Source organism: Stegodyphus dumicola, chromosome 6 (assembly GCF_044657685.1).
Source record: "Stegodyphus dumicola isolate Sdum_Otavi_A_Nest chromosome 6, ASM4465768v1".
In the NCBI taxonomy this organism is placed as follows: domain Eukaryota; kingdom Metazoa; phylum Arthropoda; class Arachnida; order Araneae; family Eresidae; genus Stegodyphus; species Stegodyphus dumicola.
The window spans coordinates 83847258-83871423 of record NC_140773.1 but is presented as its reverse complement, the minus strand read 5'-3'; the positions used below and the strand labels follow the sequence as shown (position 1 = coordinate 83871423).

The window sequence follows — 24166 nt, the reverse complement described above, 5'->3', positions numbered from 1 at the left end:
TACTGGATTGGGTGATAATTACCATCATCAGACAATTGGAGTAATACCGCACCAAAGCCTTGACTACTAGCATCAGTATGAAGTTCTAATGGATATCCTTGCCTAAATATGTGTAGAACAGGTGCCTGAGAGAGAATTTCTTTTAATCTGCAAAACGCTTCCTGTTGTTCGGAATCGAACTTAAAACCAATACCTTTTCTAAGCAAGTCGCTAAGAGGTTTAGCTATTTTAGCATACTGAGGAATGAATTTACGAAAATATCCCGTTAGTCCTAAAAAGCTTTGTAGTTGTTTACAGTTACGCGGTTGTGGAAAGTTTCGAACAGCAACAGTTTTGGAAGGTGATGGTCGAATAGTTCCGTTTTCAATTACATGTCCCAAAAATTCAATTTTACGTTTTAAGAATTGGCACTTTTTGAAATTTATTTTTAATCCATACTCCGATGCAGTTTTGAATACTCTTTCTAATTTGTCTAAACATTCAACTTCATCATTAGCCGGTATGACTATATCATCCATATAAATAATTAGTACACCTTCATTTAGCAAGTCACGAAATACTGAATAAATGTACCTTTGAAAAACATTTGGACTAATACATAAACCAAAAGGAGCTTTAAGAAATTCGTAAGTACCATTATGTGTTACAAATGCGGTATATTTGGTGCAATTTTCGTCTATGTCTACATGGAAAAAGCCATTTTTCAAATCTAGTGTCGTGAAGACTTTTGACTGTTCTAAGCGATCAAGTACTTCCGGAATTAAAGGCAGTGGAAATTTGTCTTTAATAATCTTCTTATTCAATTTCCGATAATCTATACATAAACGTTTCGAATTATTACGCTTGTTACACAAAACAATAGGCGCCGAATAATTAGAATTGCTAGGCTTTATTATGCCCTCTTTCAACCATTCCTTAATTTGATCGTCAACAATTTTTTGTTCCGCGAAAGACATGTATCTTCTATTTTGACAGACAGGAATATCATCGCATAAATTTATTTGCATCTTGAAGTCAGATTGTCTATTTTTCCGTGGTTGGTACGAATTAATTAAATTACACAGTCTTTCTTTATGTTCTGCATTCGAAATATGCGATAAATCAATCTCGTTGACAGAAATAGCATTCACCAGATGTGAAAGGTAATTAAACGTCGAGCTACTTCCGCTTTCGGGACTTTTGTTTACATTAACAGAGACGCCAGACGATCGCGAAGGATCATAAACATTCTTCAATGAGATAGCAATATTCAAATTTCCCATAACGCAACGAACGTTAGAATTTCGAGATGACTCAGCAGTTATCAAGTTTACATTACTTTTATTCCGATGAGAAATTATTTGAAGGCCATTCTCGGTAAAAGAGAAGTTAAACTTATTCAATACATCTAAACCTAATACAATTTATTACATAATGACTTAACAACATAAATTTTCGTGCGAAGTAAAAAACTATCAATTGAAATATCAGAAATAAAAAAGCCGATAGGGTACGTTTGTTTTGATTCAATTCCGTTTAATGTGATATCGCTACAATTTAAATTAGGAGAACCAATCTGCTTGTGTAACTCTACGCTGCATATCGTTACATCTGAACCAGTGTCAACTAAACTATTAACTAAATGATTATTTATTTCTACAGTCTTCCTAATTCTATCCTTGTCACAAATTCGTTGTAATAAAGCTGCTTGTTGTGTCTCGGGGGTCTGCTCTGGACAGTTCGTTGAATAATGCCCGAACTTCTTACATTTTACACCCTTTGATTTGTTTACACAATGCTTTGAATAATGCCCAAATTCCTACAAATTAAAACATTTGACCTTATTAACGTTAGATTGATTTCGGTTTGATGACGAAAGCTTACTTCTATCTTTAACTTGAGTGTCTACTTTCGGTTTCGGATTTTTAAACTTATCATTGTCCGATCTCATTCTATCATAAATTTTAAGCCTCTGTTTAAATTCAGATATTGTTTCGCAACCATACAGTATAGTTTTCCTAACCACAGAATCGGGAATACCATCAATAACATATTTAATTAATGAAGCATCTTCAATGTTACCTCTCGAACACATTTCTTTCATTTTCAAAAAATACTCATCTAAAGATTCATTAGGCATTAATTTACGTTTACATAACATTTCATGCAACTCAGCAGAATTAAAAGCTTTACCATATTCAGATTTCAAAAGCTTTTTTAACTTACACCAGTCATTAACTTTAGGTTCACTCTGAATAAATAGTTTCGCTTTACCTTTTAATGATCTTTTAGCAAAAACTAATTTATGCAAATCACTCAATTTCAAAGAGTTTATAACATCTTCAAATTCATCAATCCATTTATCAACATTTTCATATGCATTACCAGAAAAAGGATTAACAATACTTTCGATATCAGAAAAACTAAGATGAGGTTTAAAATGATCTTGAATTGGAAGCTGCATACTGTTATTTACTTGAGACTCATTAAAACCAGGATTGTCTCTTTGATTATCATCAAGCATTACTTCAGAAAATTTATTAATAGTTTCATCTTCAATATCACTATTTTCTTCATGCAAAATATTTTCAAATAATACAGATAAATCACTTAGGTAAGAGACAATTCGGGTTACGACTTCCGTTTTTAAACCTTCTGAATTTATGCACAGTACATTGCAAATTTTAATTAACTCATTCAAAGTAAAACTATTCTGCACTGTATCTATTTTCTTATTAAATTCTTCAGAATCTGGTTTAAATATAAAGCCAGAAAATTCACGTAATCTTTTCCGGTTATTTCGATCTCCATCAGTATTAAAAATAAGCTTATGCAAACTTTTGATTTCAGAACTTTTACTGTTCTTTAAAGCTGCTTCCAATTCTGGAATTTCTACTAACTTCATATTGGAAAGAAAGTTTTGTACTCACCCGACAGATGATCGTCGTCAATTGGGTAATCCACACTTTATACGAGTAATCCAATAAATAGAATAACTTTCACTCAGTAGTTCAAAGGACAGTTCTACTACTCGCACATTTTGGAATTCGAGGCCGCACGGTTGGTCGCCATATTTTTTTGTAGAATTTGACTTAATTCACAGCATGAGAGCACGAAGTAATATTTAAATGGTTTATTTAATAGAAAGAAATATAAGTAAATAAGAAAAGTAAATAAAGATGAAGTTAACGGTATGCAGGATTAACATAATGATGCACCAACAGACCTTTTATAAACTCTTGAAGACGTGTGAGCCGTCTGCTCACGTCTGCCCTCCACTCTCGACCAGGTCTCAGCGCTGTCTGGGATGATTCTTACTGCGCTGGGTGATGCTATACTGATGACGTCATAATCCTGGTATTCTAATTCAGCATTGGACGTTGATGACTCCCACATATATATATATATATATATATATATAAACTTATTTAATGATGATTCTGTCGTTTATTTAACACCTTTCTAAAATGATTAATTGTATTGACATTGAATATACTGATGGCCCTAAAAGCAGCATTCCTGATTTGTATACCATATGTTAGCCAATTCTTGTAATTTTCTCTAATGTAGCAAGATTTTCTTTGTCATTTGTTTTAATTGTTCCATTTTTGTTAATATCTTTGGCAATTCTCTAAAGACACTCTCTTATTTTTCTTTCTAACTGATCCCTGCTTAACTCCTGTAGCTCTTTTGTCAGCTGAACATTGTATTCCTTTACCATCTTCTCTGTATCTATTTTATTAACTTCTAAATGTATGCTATTACCCTGGAAAATAACTGTATTTACAGTGTCAGTTTCATTTTTAATTCCTTCCAAAAAAAAATGCTTTGAGCATAGTGCTTTTGGAGGCTTTTAATGTTTGCACAGAAATATCTTTCTATACCTGGTCAATAAGATGCAAACAATGAAAGTATTTAAATAATTCTCCCAAAATTCATTGCTGGTTAATTCTGTATCAGTGGTACTTTCAAATATCTCTTGGAAAGAGCTTTGGTAACAAGTTTGGTTTTCTAAACTTGTTATTAACATTTTGATCCATTGGTTATATGTAAGTCTGATGTAGTATTCAGAGGGCAGAACTTAATTTTGATTATATTAAACTCTCCTTCCAATCCCCCCCCGACAGTGGTGAATATGCTAGATCATTATCCACTGTCAGGAGAACTTTCTCAGATACTCCCCCCCCCTTTTTTTTTTTTTTTTTTTTTTTTAAATACAATTTTATGGTGTAATTGAAATCTCCTGCTATCCATTCAGAGAAGGATTACTCAGTTTCCTAAGCTTTTCTGCTAGCTCTCACCATAACAGAAAGTTTATTCCTATTAGCATTCTGTTTTTGAGGGTTCTAGGATTATCAGAGTGATAAACCAAAATGGGTTTTATCTTCAGGTCCCACTGAGATTATCACAAAAAAGTCATCTTTCATTACTTTGTTTTCCTGGCAGTGTCATTTCTTCCTTTTTTCCAGAAAAGACCAGTTTCATTGCAGTTGAAGATTTGCTCTGGTTTATAATCTTTCCACTCCATCAGTTTCTAGAATCCCTGAGTATATTTTAGAGCTGCTTTATCAGCTTAGCACATTCTCCAAGTGTGATAACATTGTGGATATGCATTCTGCTCTTAAAATTCTCAAACCATCCTTTACTAGCTTACATAAATGCATATATTTTCATAAAATAAATTAGATGTTTTGTAATGGAACTTACAGAAAATATCTGGTTGTGACGAAAATTTTCTGCCGAAAAACGTTCTTAATAAAAATAGAAAAAAAAATGAAAACAGTACCTTTAGTACAGATTGTACTCACCACCCAAATCGATGATTTTCTGCCAATGTTTTGGTAGTTTTCCAAAGAAACTCAGAAACTGGCTGGCCATGAGTCCAAAAACAGATCAACCTCATTTCAGACATGCTGTGCAGAATGGAAGTTAGCACCAGCAAGATGTAGCTGCAAGTATGAAAAAAGGTAGAAGTCTGAAGGAACAATGTGAGGGCTATATGGTGGATGTGGCAAAAGATCCCATATAGAGTCCAGCTGGTGAGTGCAGACATATGTGGTCTTGCATTATCTTGATGAAAGATTACCTTTTTGCGTCAGCACATTTCATTTCACATTCAACATTTTTCATTGACAGCAGCATTAACACGGACTAGCATCTCGCTGGACACCTTACTGTTGAAGGTTTTACCAATTTTCAGATGCTCTTTGTGGATAATACGATGACAATCCTACCAGATACAAAGCATAATCTTTTTGTCAGTCAAATTATGCTTTGCGATGCTGCCGATGGGCTCACCGCTACAGACCAACCCCCTTTTTGTCCTGTGTTGTTAAAGTAAATCCACTTTTCATTGCAAGTGACGATCTGGTCCAGAATTTTGTCCTTGCATCGATATCCAAGCAGATTAGTGCAGGCCCGAACACGTCTGCTCTTATCTGCTTGAATCAGCTCATGCGGCACCCAGCTGAAGTTTATGTGATGCATAGTGCAACTTATGGACGTGGCACTTACATCTAACTCCTTAAGAAGCTCTCGAGTAGTTGGATACTAATCTTCTTTCACAAGTTCTCTCAGTCTGGCCTCATCAGGATTAGTAGGCTGGCCAGAGCACTCGGTTTCTTGAATAGTCTTTGTTTTTGAACTTTTGGTACCAAACTTTCACAGTGTCTTATGATGCAACATTAGTACCTAAAGCTGTACACGTGATTTGGTGATATTCTGACTTTTTGTAAGAGAACTAGAAGTAAATGATGATTCTAATCTGGTAGCATGATAGTTCGATTTCAGCCACCTTTTGCTTAATGGCAACAATATTTTTTTACAAATTTTACAACACAGTGTTCTTAGGCAAGTTTCTTTCTTTCAAATGCAAAAAATCATTTGACAAAATATGATTCAACATATCAACGGGAACTGTTTGTGCAGGTGATATTTGTGGTGGTGGGAAACTTTCATTGAAACCTGATATTTTAAAAATCCATATATGCTATATTGAAAAGTATGTATTGTAATATTAAAAATATTTTAGTGATTCATATCTTGAAATTAATTTTGTATATGATATATGTGCTACAGAATATATCCACTGCAGTTTTGAGTTAAAGCATTCTGTTTTTCTGTTAATTTTTATGTATTTTTGCCATGCTGCGAAGGGAGAACTGAATTGATTGAATGAGAACTATATCTCTAATGAAATTCAAGGAAATAAGTTTAAATTAAATGCAGCAGAAATGTGTATAATTTAATAGGAGGTCAAAGAAATCATGTGGTAGCCACATCAGTTTTTTTTTTTTTTTTTTTTTTTTTTTTTTTTTAATGGTTTTATATCTTTATCATGATTTGCTCTACCCATGCCTGAATCATAATTCGAATAACAGTATTTTTTGTGGAAAATTGCTGCATTTAATTCTTCATATTTTATGTAAGCTTTTTTGGATAAAGTGTATTTTAATGTTATATATCATAAATGAATTTTAATTGAATTACACCAGCTACAGAAAGACTAGTTATGCTTTGTTAAGCAACACTATAACGAATACACTGTAAGATTCTGTACTGCGTACTTTTTTCTAAGTTGCAGCTAGAATTTGAAGAATCTTAAGAACTGGTAAGCGAATGATTGCTTGAGTTCATGAGACAGTAACTAGACTTAAAAAGGGTTAAAGACTCTTTATTATTCCAAATTAAAGTTTAACAGATCTCCATCTTGGAGTTTTACAATAAAGCCACCACTCGGGCTTGAATTCGAAAACTAAGAAATTAACTAATCTTAACTAAAAAGATATAGCTGAAGCTATCAAGATTCTAACTGAGTTGGCTCCTTAAGCTGCGTTCAGACGTGGCTGTAAAGCGCATAGAGGCATAGTCATAAGGGCATAAAATACGGAACATCCATTCACACCTGCGAGACGGGTCTAAGCTCAACGAGAGAAGCTAAATTTGCGCATGCGTGGATGTGTCTACACCTTTTGCGAGCTGTTTTCTAGCTCAGTTGATTTCTCACGCTCACTCTGCTTGTTTTCGTTATTTTGTGACATGCCTTTTTCAGCTCACCACAAAGTTTTACTGGTTCAACAGAATGCTCTTTTATGTGCCCTTGTTATAAGCCAAGAGGCAACGGAAGATGGTAAAAAAAGAAAAAGAACGAAATGGTCTAGAGATATTTTTTTGAAAGACCAATACTTGGTTGCCACATATATTTCTGTGCAAAGCAGTATGGAATATTTCTGCATTGTACCGTAGTACTCTCTATATTATAAACATGCACATGCATATTTATATATATAAAACCTTCTTCAATTTTTATATATAATTTCTCTTAGGAGAAATACGATATTCTAAATATGCCTAATTAAAAAAAAAAAATCTTGAGGATAACTAACAGATAGCCTGTATATAATATTTTTCCATTTTGCAGGTGTGAAAGCAGTTAAGCTAAAAACAGTACTTACCATATATTATTATTATTATTATTATTATTATTATTATTATTATTATTATTATTTTAATTTTCAATCAAAAGGAACATGCTTCTATGACAGTGAAACATGTGTGCTTAGCACTCCTTATTCACTGTCCCTGTCAATCACTATAGTAGTTGGCTGCACTACCAGTATCAATTATCACTAGTACTAGTATCCCACAACCGGTCACAATGACCAGCAACCACAACTAGTGCAATACTCGGAAACGTTCACCCATCAGTTTATTTTATGCTCAGTCATTAAATACATTTTGCTGTGTTGCCAGCTGTTTGTATACATTTATTTCTAATAATTTGCATGTATAAGCTGAACCCCTGAATTTAATTTCAATGTATGCTGTCATTTCTATTTATGACCAAATCTCAAAAGTAATTTCACATTGACAAATTTTAGGTACCCAAGTCTTCAAATACAACAAAATTATAAGCATTCATACCTTATCCAGGAATTTCTACCAGAGAAATAGCATGAATTTAATTATCAAAATTCCATTCAAATGATAGTAATAAAGAGTGGATAATAATAACAAATACTATTCATCAAATTGTAGTCCATGTTATGAATTATGTGTGCTATTCAGTTTCATTAAAAGTAAATTCCTTTCATGGAGAACGTATTTAAAAAACACAACAGAACTTCAACAGGAGACAAAATTGTCTAGACTATTGACTGTTGTTTTAAGGATATTTCACTACACTTTTTCCTTCTTGGAATTCATAAGAGCATTTTCTCAAAAGATTAGTCTTTTATTACTTATACAAAGCTTACCCCATTGAATTGACTATTCTTAAATAAGTGAATTTTTTTTTTTTTTTTTTTTTTTTTAGTAATATTTTTACTGTTAAAAAAACTGCAGATTCTAGATATTGATTTGATGTTTTAGTAAAATTAATTCATGAAGTTTGTTTGGAAAGAAAATCAGCATTTGATGCAAATAGCAATACAATATTTCCAGCTTTTTCAATAAATTTATTCTTAAATACAAAAATAATTAAACAGGAAAAAAAAATGATAGTAATAATTTTTAAAAAAAATTATAAACAGAAAGAAAGTAATAATAATAATTTACACAGAAAAAATAAAATTTTTGCAAGCATGCATTTTTTAAAGAATTTTTATAATAAAATGAAAAATATTGGATGGGATCAATCATCTACAGCAGGGATGTCAAACTCATAGGTACACTTGGGCCAAACAAACAAGGTTTAACTTTAGGCGGGCCGCAAAAAAAAAAAAATCAATATTCATAGAAAGGTAGATTTATTTCGAATAATACAATAATAAACATATATATATATTTATATAGAAAAGAACAAGAAAAATTTAATGTTTACATCCTGATACTTGACATCTCTTCTCTGCTATTATCCTTCCTATTTCGGGAGAAATTTTGTTTGCAGTGATAACTTTCAACGCTGACCCAAGGTGAGCATCATTAATATGGTTTCTAATAGGAGACTTATTACCTTTCATGACTGAAAATAACTGCTCGCACCGATAAGTGCTACCAAACATGGAAATAATTTCATATGCAAATTTTCGAGTATTTTCAAACCTGGCTGGTAAATATTTGTAAAAATTCAGGCACGCCCACTTCAATGAATTTTGCTTTCAAATTTGAGTTGCATTGAATCTCGATCACCTCCATTTGCATATGGCTGGGTACTGAGTCAATACTTATTGAGAAAATCGAAGAAAACAAAAAAAAAAAATTTTTTTTGTCTTCAAGGGAACTAAAATCATTAAACCTCGTTTCAAATCCAGTTGTTAAATTTGCAATTTTTTCTGCGTATTTTCGATACGAACAAGTATCATCTAAACTTGATTTGTTCATGCTGCACAACGGGAAGTACGTCAAATCTTCATTTTTAAATTGTTTTTCCCAAAGAACTAGTTGACATTTGAATGCTTTAATTATGTCAAACATGTTCGTAATGATATGATCTTTTCCTTGTAACGATAAATTTAAATCAGTTAAGTGTTTGGTTATATCAACCAAGAAAGATAAATCTTGTATCCATATTGGATCATAAAACAAACTTGCGTCTTGATTTTTCGTTTTTAAAAACTGACATATTTCTTCTTTCAAATGCCAGAATTGTTTGAGAATCTTGGAGCAAGATAACCAACGTACATCGGTATAGTAGGACAAACCCGAATATTCACTATCTAACTCACTTAAGAAAGCAGTGAATTGATGCTGATTTAAACCTCGAGCTCTTATAAAATTTATAACTTTTTTTATATATGACAAAACATTCTCCATATTTATTACTTTCGTGCTTAGAACTTCTTGATGTATAATACAATGCATATGATGAATGTTTGAACCGTGAATTTCACTAAGTTTTTTTTTCTTAGTAATGCTATGAAGCCCTTGTTTTTCCCGGTCACTGATGGAGCGCCATCTGTAGCTACAGAATTTAATTTTGCCAAAGGTAGATTGTATTTCTGCAGAAGTCCAAAAACACAAGTAAATGTATCTTCTCTGTGGTAGTACCAGGTATCGGTATTAGTTCCAGTAATTCCTCAAAAATTTTAAAATTCTTGTCACAAGAATGAAGAAACACTGCTAATTGAGCTTTGCCACTAATGTCCGTGCTCTCGTCACAGGCAATGGAGAAACTTTCGAAACTAGATGATTTTGCTTTGATCTGATCACTTAAATTCGCGACTAAATCAGTAACTCTTTCTGCAACTGTATTTCGAGACAATGAAATTGATTGAAAAGCCTTCACATTTCCAGGACAAACAATTTCTCCAGCTTTCATTAGGCATTCCTTGATGAAATCACTGTCAGTAAAAGGCTTCGAATGTTTAGCTATCAACTCAGACTAGACGTAACTTGCATGTACCGCCGCTTCACTTTCTTGCAATACTTTACTAAACATGGACTGTTGCTTTTTCACTCCTAACTTGAGCTCTTTCAACTTTTCTTCTCTCATTAATACTTCGTAATCGTTATATTTCGATTTGTGTTGTTCGTAATGACGTTGTTTAATATTATATAACTTTAATACATTAATAGTATTATTACATATCAAGCAGATTATTTTATCTTTTATTTCACAGCAAAAATATTCTAATTCCCATTTTACTTGGAATATTCTATGTTCGTCAGCGATTTTTCGTTTAATTTTACTACCACTTGGTTTTGATATAGACATACTGAATGCAAAGGGCTGGAATAAACACGGTTAACGTTAAAAAGTTAACGAAAATTTATTCTTTCCACAAGAGATAAAGCAAAATTCTGAAATATTTCTTGAAAAATATTCTAACAATATCACAAAATATGAAACGTTTAGCAAAAATCAATTCAAAACAGAGAAACTAATTCTATCTCACAGCGAAATCGCTACAAATCAATCACAGCATTAAGTAAACAAACAGTTCGCTAGAAATACAGCTACTACTGAGATGAGTTGTTTGTTCTCGGCTTTTATAAGCTTTATAATTAATTTCTCGAATATACTGGAAACATCTATAAATATCTGCAATTTTGTGGATGGCAACAGCAATTACGAGATATTTATTTATTAGGTATTAAATGCACGCGCTGTTCTATTTTTAACCTTCCAACGCAGAGGTCTTTTCAAAAATCGTCTGCGTTGCTAAGACAACATGAAGCAAATCTAATTACAATTCTAAATAAATAAATAACTATGAAATCCGTAACAATATGAATTAAGTAATAATTAATAATAAAGCAAAGTGCATGCACATGCACCAATATATCGTACAAAACTATGATTAGAAAACTGAGACCATGAGTTCGGCTATCGAGGGATGCGTACAAGTTCTGAGTGCACGTGTCCCCCAAAAGCCGAAAATAGCTGAACGCAAGCTACTCACACGCATTTGTAATTTAAGTAGTGTATGTGTCAGCTCGCTGTGAGTAATCTAACAACACTGAATAAATTATCGTTAATTACTTAGCAGTAAACATTTCATTTTTTTCTTCGTTGATATGTTATTTTATTATTATATATTATTATTTGCCGATATATTGGCCGGGCCGCTAGTTTGACATCCTTGATCTACAGGATCATACACAGCGTGCATAATCCTGAGCTTAACTTTCGCTTAAGAGTTTCATCCATATTTTTCAATATAAATTGAAAAACTCATTAAAAAATGCATTAAAACTCATTAAAAAATGCATGTCATCATCGTAGATTTCTTGTGAGATCAGCTCATTATTTTGTTCGGATATGATGTGCTCCATGTTAAAAAAAAATGTCGCCTTCGATGTGACAGCAAAATCGCCTAAAAAAAGAAGCCGCTTCATTTTAGCTTCGCTCTGATTTGTCGACGCTTATCCCGAACTCGGCGTAAAGTTGAAAACTTTTAACCCTATGCCACGAGCCCTAAACCTGATTCTGTGATGTAGCAGGGACTGGTTGCCTTGGCAACGGAGCTCCACTTTAACCACTTATGCCCTCATCTGAATGGGACCTTAACCTTCCAGCACGTGAGTATGCGCAAAAGTTTCGACAAATTCTGTTTTTAATGCACATTTTTCATATATTGAAGCTGAGTCGTCTGAAGGTCATTTCTATTCCGCCTTTCTACCCTTCCACATATCATGGAATAAGCCAATAGGAAGTCATTTGACTTTTCTTTATTTTGGGGGGCTTTTGTGCTACGTGGAAGTTTCTTCGTAAAAATTACAACACACACGTGGTTGTGAGTTAAAATTCTAAAAATATTTTTTTCTCAAATATTTTGTAATTTTGTGTTATTAATTGCCGTGTGCTATTTTAATTTGCATACATTTGACTCTGTAATTTTTATATCAGTTTTCATGGCAAAAAAAATATGTGCAACCAGCTGATTTTGCTCGCATTCTTCAAGAATTATCTGATGAAGAAAAGGAAGACAAGGAAACCTTTGGATGGGAGAACAATAGTGATTTCCATTCCATATTTTCATTTATTTCTATTTTTTAGAAATAAATAAAAATATTAATAGTTAGTTAAAACTGTGTTTTTGTACCCAATAAGAAGTAAATTTCCATGCTGAATTAAGTAATACTAAACTTACTTTTTTTCCTACCAACGTGAGTGTGTTTTCCTTTTTTATCTGTCTATACTTGCCTTTGATGAATATTAAAATTAGCTTTGACATTTAAATATAATTTTGAAATAATAAATTTAAAATTTTCTATAATGAAATACATCATTGCATTTCCATCTCACTAACATAAGAACTTCAAAATAATTTACTTGTATTTGAGTGTGATATCATTTGTATTTTGCAATGATAAGGTTAATATTTTATTTCTTAACAAATTTATTATCAATATTCACTCATTTCTGTTGTTTTTCGTGCCGAAAACAGTAAAATGAAGGATGTCGTAAAAAATACGACGCGCACGTGCTCATGTAAAATTGCCAAGCACGCGTGCTGGAAGGTTAAAGCTGAATAACAGCGAAGCTATCAATGGCCTAAAGTACGGTCAAGCATAATAATAGCTTAAGAGAGAATAACCTAAAAAGGCAGACATGTGCTAGCCAGAATCACTGGTTCTCTCTGACAAAGACAGTAGAACTACATGCTGGCCAGAAGTTGTAAGTTGAAATTCAGGAAGACAGGAAAGGAACTTTAACTGTTAAAGAAATTAACATAATCCTTCCAACACAACCTTTAATTTTAGCATTTTTTAGTACTTGGAGTTGCTAAATATTTTAATAATGTAACATATATATATTTTTTTTTATTTTCATGAAAGGTGTATTTGCCCTGTGTATTGGAGACAAAAAAAAGATATGTTGGCTTCATGTATGAGACAGCTGACCAGAAAAAGCCTGTTTTTGATGCAAAAGGTATTGAAACAGTGCGAAGAGACTCGTGCCCGGCTACAGCAAAGGTAAAAATAAGCATACGTCAAAAGTTTTTTTTTTTTTAGTAGTATGCAAATATATATTTTTGGAGTGTAATGCTGAAATATACTGTTTCAATTAATATTTATACTATTGTATATACCAGGGGTGGCCAACCTGCGGCTCACGAGCCACATGCAGCTCTTTGAAGGATTATTTGTGATTTTCGATAAATGTACCCCAGTTCCCTTTTCATTTTTGTGTTATTATATTTTAAAAAATTATTATCATTCAGTATGTGTTTCAAAATGTCTTTTAAATTACAGACAACAAATATGAAAGACTAAGTGCAACGTTGTAACAAATTTCATTTCCGTTCATCGTCTCTTGATTTTTTTTCTGAATCCATTTGAAATTAACATAATTCAAGGTGAGTTTTCCATTTCCATCATAATTATGACCCAAAAAGCATCTGTAGAATTAAAATTAATAGAGATGCAAGAAGATCAAGCTCTACAAATATAAATCGACGCTGATTACTGAATTTTGAAAATTTGTACGAGAATCGAAGTATTATGAATTAAAAAAGGCTGCTTGTTGAATTATTTCAATATTCGGAACAGCGTACTTATCTGAATCATTTTATTCCACTTTAAAATTCATAAAATCCAAACACCGATCAATATTAACTAACCAGCATCTCAAAGAATTACTCAGAAGTGCTGTCACCAATTATTCACCAAATTATAAAGAATTATCAAGAGAAGTAAAATAAATGGGTTTAATTTTTAATATTTAAATTCAATATACATATTTTGTACTTTTATTTATATGTTTTCAATAAATATAATTTCTGTAAAAAAAATTTAATACCTTTTTCTCATACCTTTTAAATACATACATATTTATTTTTTGCATACGCATTTAATTGCGGCTTGCAAAAAATTTTAAATTTTGAAAAATGGTCGGACTATCAAGGAGCTTGGCCACCCCTGGTATATGCATTATGCATATTTTATCATGTTAATTTTTTGTTAAGTATGCTATCTATCAAATAACCACACAAGATTAAATTTTTATTAACTTATATTGTATGAAGTTGATATGGAAATTGCTCTATTTTTTAAATGATTTATTTAAAACTGTTTTAGATTTTGGAAAAGTCTTTGAAAATACTTTTTGAAACATATGATGTAGATTTGGTGAAAAAATATGTCCAAAAACAATTCAGCAAGCTTCTTAATGGCCAGGCAAGCTTAATTGACTGCATTTTTGCAAAAGAGTATAGAGGGATATCAGGATACAGGCCAGGTGCATGTGTTCCTGCATTAGAAATAGCTAAGTAAGTAGTTAATTAAAAAATTTTAATTAGTTCTTTTTTACCATCTGAAGAATATAAGAAATAAAATGTAAACTTAAAAATAATAACTAATAAAAAAATGCTGACCAATTACCCTTTTAAGAATAAGTCTAGAAATATTTAATCTTAAACTCATTTGATAGTCGATCTTAAATTCGTTATTATTTTTTGCTTCTTTGGAGTAGAACAAAAGCCTATCAATAATTTCATAATTTCAGATATATTTCTAATACCCATCATATTGTAGTGCTCTCAAAGTGGTCAGGATCTTTCAAATATGCAATAAATGTTTTTAAATTCTGGGTCTTTTGTAATTCTGAGATAATTTTCTTAGGAAATAAAATCATTAAGTTAATATTGCACATTTCATTCTCCTCATCATCTAGTTAATTTCTTGCTAGAGCATTTGCTACAACATTCTCTTTCCTGTGTGTGTTTAAGTATTAAATTATATTCTTGCAAATTAAGAGCCCATAATATGAGTCTGGGTGCTAAATTCTTCCTGAAATAAAAACAAATAATGGCTATATGGTCTGTATATATGATAACTGCAGCTTTTGCAAAATAAACTTAAAATTTTTGTACTGCCAAAAAGACACCTAATGTTTCTGTCTCAGTAGAGGTACAACTTCTTTGGGTTAAGTGTTTTGCTAAAACATGTTACTAGCTGTCCATCTCGTGAAAGCATGGCAAAATCCAATCCAATTCTAATTTACCATCCACTTCAGGGAAAATTTCAAGCAACTGTAAGTCATTCAGATGTGTGTTTGCTTCTGCTAACCAAGTGAACGTGGCTGCTTTTTAGTCTAAAGGGGCTTTGTCCCTGAAGGACTCAAAATCTTTGATGAAAGTGCCAGAGCACAAGCCCAAAAATCAGGTTAACCTTTTCATCATATTAAGCGGTGGATAATTTTTTATTGCTGTGGTTTTAGTTTCTTCTGTTTAGGTTTCCCTTTGAGATATCTTATCGCCCATGTAATGAAGTTCATTGGCCGTTAATTTCACTGCATTTATTTTTAAACTGGCTTCTTTTAGAAGTGAGAACACTTCATCAAATCCCGAAATGTTCATCAATTGTATCACTAGTGACTACAGTCAAAAGTCTTTAATCCGGACTCGTCGGGACTTCAGCGATTACGGATTATAGATCATCAGATTACGGATCTTTCCGGATTATAGATCATCAGTTTAAATCTGGTACGATGGCATGCAGAAATTATAAAATTAAAAATATGAAACCATAATTTATGAAATAAAGAGCAATTATGATCTAAAGGGTATCAAAATTTACAAAAAAAAAAGCTTAATATTTATTTGTTTACTTTATTAAACATTTCTTTCAACGCGCGCATGTGTGAAGCATACATTACACATAGTCGAAATTAGAAAATTGCAACCACAAAACTATTTGATTTGTATTCGTGATATTTATAATAACGAGAAATTTGATTTAAATCATATCAAAGACGGAGTACATAGAGATGAAATACTACATTTAGTAAGGAATTAGAAGTGGAATAAAATAAAAACATCTGCCCTGAAGATAAGGATAGTGCTGACAGATCAACTTCCAGTTCATTGCGTGCCGCGATGTACCCCCCACCCGCGCAGAGCAGCGTGAAATTGATAAACAGATTTCGGAATGGTTAGAGAAACAAAGGAGCTTTTATCCAATTTTTTCAGCAATTCCACTTTTTGTTTGATTTACATCAAAACATTCTTTCGTTTTGTAGATGCTTTGGCAGCTCCAGTATCGGAAATTCTATTTGACATAATCAAAAGTTCCAACTTACTTTTATAAAATTGCTCTAACAGTCTTCAAAAAATAATAAGCCCGATCCTAGTCGAAGATTAAGGAACAACGCAATCTGCAACATTAACTGAAATAGATAATTGGATAATTTTAGCTTAGCTTATACTGTCCGTTATACATTAAACGCACATGCGTAAACGTATTATGTGCATGCATACATGCATATGCGCATGCATAAAGGTATTACGCGCATGCGTTAACGCATTATGCGTTGACACATGCGCAGAAAGTTTGTAGCTTTGAGGTCCGGATTATGGGTGTCTGGATTAACGACTTTTGACTGTATTATATCATCTGAGTAAATCAGGACATATCTTAGTATAATATCTATGACAGGTGCTCTGCGTACGTCAAATGGCATTCAAAAGAAAAGCATAAACTCTTGATTTGATAATAAAAGCAGTTTTTGCACATACTCTAATTTTGCACATATCTGAAAATATCCGGAAGTGAGATCTAGCATCGTCACGTATTTTGTGGATTTGATGTTCCTAATTTTTCATCAATTACTGGTAAGAGGTAAACTGTATATTTTGCTATGTTATTTAATTTTCTTTAGTCAATAGCAAAATCCCATGCTTTAAAATGAGTTGAAAAGAGATTTTTTCCTTTCTGCACAGTACTTCAAGGCTATCATAAAGGCTACTTAGGGGGATTATAATTTTATTTCTTAGCATTTCTGCAATATGTTATTTGATTATTTTTTCCTTCGCCTTATAATAGTGGTAGGGTTTTGCTTGGCAGGGAATTCCAATTTCTATTGTGTGATTTACTGCCTGAATCAACCCTGGGACATCATCAAATAAATTTGAATTCAAGTCCAAAGCCGACAGCTGGACTTCTTTTTCTACCAGCTTATTCATTTCCAATTGCATAATAGCTTCCTGAAAATTAATTTTTGCCCCCCAGCCTTTAAAAAGATCCTGCCTCAAAATTACACTAGATTGTAGATTTCTCACTACCCCCCTCCTCCAAAAAATAAGTAAATAAAATTTTAAAAAATCTGAAAGGTTCCAGATTTTAAATTACGTCCAAAGGGTAATTTTTTTTAGCATTTTGTGTGTTACCTTTATTTGTTAAATATCATGTTCTTCGCACTTAAATCATAAAATTCAGTTCAACAGCAATATCGCAAAATAATTTTAAAATGAGCATATCCTTAGAATTTCCAATACCCAGTTCCGTGCGCTGGATTTATCTCCAGCGTTCCCCCCCCTTAGAGTGTTGTCATTGCTCGCTTTTAAATCGTTGAGTTTGTTAATAAAAATGAGTGAGGATATTGAAATAAAACTTGCTGAACAGCTGAAAACAAGAAAATTTCCGGTACAAATGATTGAATCAACTTTGAGAGACAGTGAGGCTGTACGTATAACTTATGTAAGATATATTGGTAAAAGTGATTTTGCTAAAGAAATGTTCTGTAAATCATTAGAAAATGCCACTACCTCCAAAGATATTTATAGTAAGCTAAAAAATTACTTAGATGTCAAAAATATACCAATGAAAAATATAACATCTTGTGCTGCAGATTGTGCTCCTAATATGATGGGGAAGAAAGAGAGTTCCTTAAAATTGATGAAAGATGAGAATCAAGAAATGCTTTTTGTGCATTGTGTTATTCATGAGAAAAACCTGGTAGCTGAAAACATTTTGCCTGTTCTAAATGAAGTATTAAATGCAAAGTGGAATGCTATTAAAGCTAGCCCCAAATGTGAATGTCTCTTCAAGTTATTTTGTGAAGAACAAATGAAGGCTACATGAGACTTATATTTAACACTGAAATAAATCGGTTGTCAAAAGGGAACTGCTTAAGAAGATTTATGGAACTATTTGATACTCTTGGTTATTTTTTGAGTGGCGAACCTGAAATGAAAAATCTGTTAACAGTTGAAATTTTCAAAAAACTAAATGTATTAAATAAAAAACTTCAAGGAGCAAATAAAACTCTTGTCGATGCAAAAGCGAAGATATTTGGTTTCATCACCTTTATTGAATTATATCAGGCATTTATTTACAACAAAAATTTTGAAAAATTTCACAGATTCCAAAAATGTGAAGTGATTGATATCACTATATATGTTTTAGTCAATCATCTGAAAATTTTATTGGCTGATTAAAAGAAAGATTTTCTGATTTGAAACAAATTTATTTCCTGACTTCTATGATGCAGCCAATGTTAGTGGATTTGGCTGATATTTCAAATATGTAGTATCAAGAAAAACTTACTGATAGCAAAATAATGAGTCAATTAAAACTTAATTTAAAACAGAAGGAGCGATGACAGGGCTTTGTGAGGAAACCTAAATCAAATATCTGAATGCAACAAAATGTAGAAGAGAACTTTTGTTACCATTTCCTTCTTCATATTTAGCTGAATGCGGATTTAATGCCGTAAATGATTTGCTGCCCCCCCCCCAAAAAAAAGAAAAGAAATTGTCTGCATATAATAAAACAGGGAGTGTTGAGATTGAAGTTAACTAAACTAGAACCTGACTTAAAATTTCTTTGAAGCATGAAGCTTAAGGATCTCACTAAATTTAAATAATATATTATGACTTAAAATATTATAGAAACAACTTTCATTAAAATTATTTTGTACTTGAATTTCAGTTCTCCATTATATATTCTGAAAGTTTACTTGCTGTGTTTGCTCACAAAATTTCTTAGTGATTTCTTCCTAAAGTTTATTATTCAGTTTTCTTTCATGAACATTCCAATTTTTGAATATTAAAAATTATGTATATGCTAGGGGTAGCATAAGAATTTTAGAGAGGATTAAGTGGGGCATAGCATAAAAAAGGTTGGGAAACAGCTTTATACAGTTTAAAATTTTTCTGCCAAAAAAACTACTTTGAGTCTCTGTATCCAATAATGCAGCTACTAGTATGCTATTTAACAGAATTTGAATCACTGGGAGGGACAGATTCTTTATCAACACCATATTTAATTGAATGTGAGAAAGATTTTCTTTTCTCTGGACTGACTGTACCATCAGTGTTTCAGTGCCACTGCCGAGCTTAAAAGCCAAGTATGACCCTCAGCTTCTTCTTTTGCGATATATTTTCAACTGGGAAAATTTCTTTTGGTTATCAAAACATATTCTGCCATCAAGCTTTCAGCTTCCTTCCACGATAAATCTATGGAAATATCCACTCGAACTCTGTTCACATCCCATTATGTGAACATTCATTGAAACTCACCTGCTTTCAAACTTTACCATTAGCTCTAATAGCTGCTCCAGCATACCCGGGTTTCGTGATTCAACAAAAGCCTGAATCTGAGGCAATAATCTAGGCAATATTATTTGCATAAACTATGCATCAGTCTTTTTCCCATAGAATAAGTTTACTGCTTGTATTTTTCTCAAAATAAACTCAGTTAACCCTTCAGCCTTGATTTTATATCTATCTACCAAAAAGTTTGACTTCTAGTTTTGCCCTATCTTTCACAAGGATAGTTTTAAATATTTTGAAATTATAACTCTCCCTGCCTGGTTCACTCAAAAAAAATTTCTCAGTGCCTGTGTACCAGCTCAGTGCCTGCCCTCTAAGCACTACACAAGCTATATTTGCCTTCTGTAATTTATCCAAACAATGTAGAAAGTGCATCACTGATTGTTCCAAAAAGGTCCTGACCAAACTTCTACCATAAAAAATAATGGCTGGTTTTATCAATGTTGGCCTGGTATCTAATGAATCCGAAGCCTTCCATTGAACTCTGTGATGCCAGTGGAGCTTGCAACCTTGGGCGGGAGGTAGACTAAATGTTGCTTTTCCTTGTAACATGATATGTAATTTGTTCGGGTGCCATCTATAGGGTCATCATTGATCTCATAATGCTAATTTTGATCCTGTGACCCTAACATATATGAAGTGAGTTATCGCTATGTCTGAGATAAACAACAAAATCTTAAGAAGGTCATAACAACTTTTTATTTAGACAGAACTCGAAATGTAAGGGCATGCTTTTGTGCTACAATAACCACAATTTGTGGTGATGCAAATAAACAGAACAGTCAAATTAAATCTTGAACAGTAGTCAAAGACTACATAATTAAATATTAAATTGGAAACTGGCTTAATAATTGTACTGGAATATCAGAATTAAATTATCGGTCTGAGAGGACTGCAGAGCCAAATAATTATAACTGTTAGAGCTAGCAGGAACTAACCATGTAGCACACAAATGCCAGAAACACTCTTATAAATTCCAAAAATCTAAGCTTAAATACTTACAATTAATTTGCATTCTGGTAAGGAGCACAGAGGATGTTTTAGTAAAGAATGAAATTGTAATAAGTAGTTAATTAACATATATTCTTTAGTTTAATTGAATGTTGCAAAATGCAAGACTGACTGCCTAAAAGAAGGAATGTGAATAGTGGATTTTCTAAAGGAGTGGCTCTAATTCTTTCCTTTGTAGTAGCTCATCTCTTTGTGGAGAATTCCATGGAAAACTCATTCAGTCATCCTTTTCATCAGGAATCAAATCTAAGAATCGATGGTGTTCGGCAGCTTTTAAGTGATCAAGTTATGAAGTATAAAATTATATTAACCCATTAGCCGCTAGTGTTGCGTTGATGCAACGGTCAAAATAAATATGTATATAAATATAGCTACCTAAGATATTTTAGACCAGCAGATGATTTTGTGTAGGGAATATTATGAAGATTATTTCTGTAAAAAATATTTGCCTTCAACAATCATTTTGTGTATAATAATTAATCTCATACTTTAAGCAAAATTTTCGACCAGGTATTTTTGCTGAAAACATTTAACGAAAGAATCGCCGTCTTTATGATTTTTAGTCAAGGTCACCATTTATCAGAACATTATATCAGTCAGATGTTTATATTTGTGTTGAGAAGCAAGGGAAAACAGGTGTTGCGCTGACGCAACGTCAGCAGAAAACGGGTAGTCAATCTCCTTTTCACTCATTTCTTTCGATGTTCTGGTTCATGTTCTGGTTGTTTCAAAATGCCTAGAACAAGGTATCTTACATTAGAAGAAGCCCTTCAAAGATTTTTTGATGAAGAAACAGATGATGATAATGTTAATAATGACCAGAATGAAACTGATATTGTTATTGTTCCTCCAGAAATTGCAGAAACTAGTGACGAAGAAGAAAGGAATGGCAATGTTTTAAATAATGATAATGATATTTTACCAAATCATACTGCTGGGAAAGTTGAAATTTACGTAAGTTTCAGCCTTCTAAAAGCAGTTATAGTCATACTAAAAAGTTAAAAAGCAGAAGATTGAAATCTTGAAGTGGATAAAAAAGGAACTGTTAGTTATGTCTCAGGAAGAACATGAAGAAAGAAATAGAAGAGAAATTATAAAAGACAAAATACAAGGTAAAACTAGTGCACAGATTTTCGATTTTCGTTTTGGTTTAGACATTTACTCTCTTCTCGATGAACAGACAAATATATACGCTCAGCAAAAAAAAGAAAAAAAAAAGGCCCAGAATTTATTGCATCTGAAGCCTATATGAGAAGATTTATTGGAATATTATTGCTTACAGGATATTATTCTATACCTCAAGAAAAAATGTATTTGTCTTTTGATAAGGACATTTCTGTTTCTGTTGTACGAGAATCGATATCACGTTTGCAGTACAGGAATATGAAGCAGAATTTGCATTTGACAATAGTCAAATTGACAATACTGATAAATTATATGAGGTGAGACAGTATCTAAACTTACTAAATATCACCACTTTTTACTACTGGAAATATAAAGTCTCTTTTAGATTTCAGATGCGAGAATGCATTATTCCTTTTGCAAACTCCTATTGAGAGTGTAGAATTATCCAGAAATAGATCAGCAACAGGAAGTTTCAACATTCAAAAACCATTGCATGGAGATGGTAGACATTTTATCGTAAAGTCTGTTGATAACAAAAGACTTTGTTGTAAAGAGTACCATAGCCAGACTGTTTATAGATGCAAAGTATGTAATGTAGCTTTACATCATGATTGTAATCAAGCTTTTCAGACTTGAATCTTTCAATTGAAATAATCTGTATTTGTAAAAGAAATACAATGTGTATTTTAATATTAAATTAATTACAAGTAAAGTGATTTGTAGACTTATAAAACGTTATACACCTAAAAAGTAATTCTGTGCTCCACTCAAAAGAAACATCACACGAGTACAATCCTACTCTCTAAACTTCCGTAGTCTTATTCCGCTGACGTTGCGCGAACGCTACACTCGCGTTTTCCACAGGTAAGAGCATTTTTTTTTTATTTTCAATGTAAATTTATGTTATAAATGCTTAATTTAATATTTGTTTTTATTTTCATGAGAATAGAAACATTCCTTGTAGATTTGGCAGTTATTGGGTTAAATTAGTTCCAAACGTTAGTGCACCCATAGAATAACCAAATCAAAAGATCAAGCAATAAAATTCTTAAAAAAATGAAAGAATAAATGTTTGTTTAGAAAGAGTGACATCTCAGTTCTTGTTAAAGCCATTTTAAATTGATTATTTTGCCATTTGCATATCAAAACTCCATTTTCTTTTACTGAGATAACTTTGCTTTGACATGTTCCATCTCATGTTATAATATTGAATTTCGTTTACAAATTAGGTAAATCTGCTACCAAAATGTCAGAGATAATTCACACAGTATAGAGTGATGCATTGTTATTAAGAACACCAATGTATGAATGGTTAACTGTAAATATGGGCTCAAAAGCATAGAAGATAAGCAAAAATAGGGTGCCCTTCAGCTTCAAAGAATGAAGAGAAAATTTGTGTTTTGTTAAAAGCAGATAGACATATTATAACTTGGCAAATTTTAACAATGCTTGGGATAAGCAAAGAAAACTGTAGGTTAATTCTAATTATCTAAAAATGAGGATAGTTTGTGCATGATCTGTGCCTCTTATTTTGATAAAATAGCGATTGAAGACAGATATGCTGGCTGTGAAGATATGCTGAATACTGCAAAACAGGACAACAATTTTTTAAAATGTGTCATTATGGGAGATTAAAGCTGGTGTCTATAGTACGACCCAGAAACAAAGCGACAAAGTGCACTGTGGAATGGACTCTATTCTTCCATATAAAAAACAACATGAATGTCAAAATCAAAGACGAATGTGATGTTAATTGCCTTTTTTTATTGCAAAGGACTTATTTACCATGGATATGTCCCTGGAAATCACTAAATTAATTAGTATTTTTATAAATAGTTGCTTTTTTGAATAAGAAACAGAATTAGGTGAGTTAGCAAGGAACTTTTGGATTCTGAACAGTGGTTTCTTGTACATGATAATGCGGGGCCCCATACAGCATTGTCTGTGCAGCAGTTTTTTTCTAAGCATTTAATTGCAGTGATAAATTACCAGCCATGTTCTCTAGACTTATTGTAAACTGATTTTTACTTCCTTGTACGAAGAAAAGGAAGTATGAAAATCGCAAAATATTTCAGTTATCATATTTCAATGAAAATATCCATTTCAACCACTCTCAAAACCATTTGTGCAATGTTTTTGTGAGACATATGTATACATACAGAAAGAATAAAAGACTGATTTTTTTTTTAAATGGATTCTGGAGAGAATATTTTCTTGATGTCTGTACTAACATATGTATGTATCCATCTCACAAAAATCAAGAATGAGTATCCATAGAATGTTGAAATTTTGTATATGGGACTGCTATAACATGTAGTTATTCGCCTCTTTTT

The 24166-nt window shown here is 32.3% G+C and overlaps 1 protein-coding gene across 1 annotated transcript in view; it reads left to right on the top strand.

Annotated features, from left to right (window-relative positions):
• The window catches only part of PolZ1 (DNA polymerase zeta catalytic subunit), a 160590-nt gene that overhangs the window by 102168 nt on the left and 34256 nt on the right, over positions 1–24166 (top strand). The window contains exons 16-17 of the mRNA XM_085818620.1: positions 13201–13338; positions 14443–14633. Of these exons, the coding sequence (XP_085674746.1) occupies positions 13201–13338; positions 14443–14633 (329 nt within the window). The remainder of the gene's footprint in view (positions 1–13200; positions 13339–14442; positions 14634–24166) is intronic.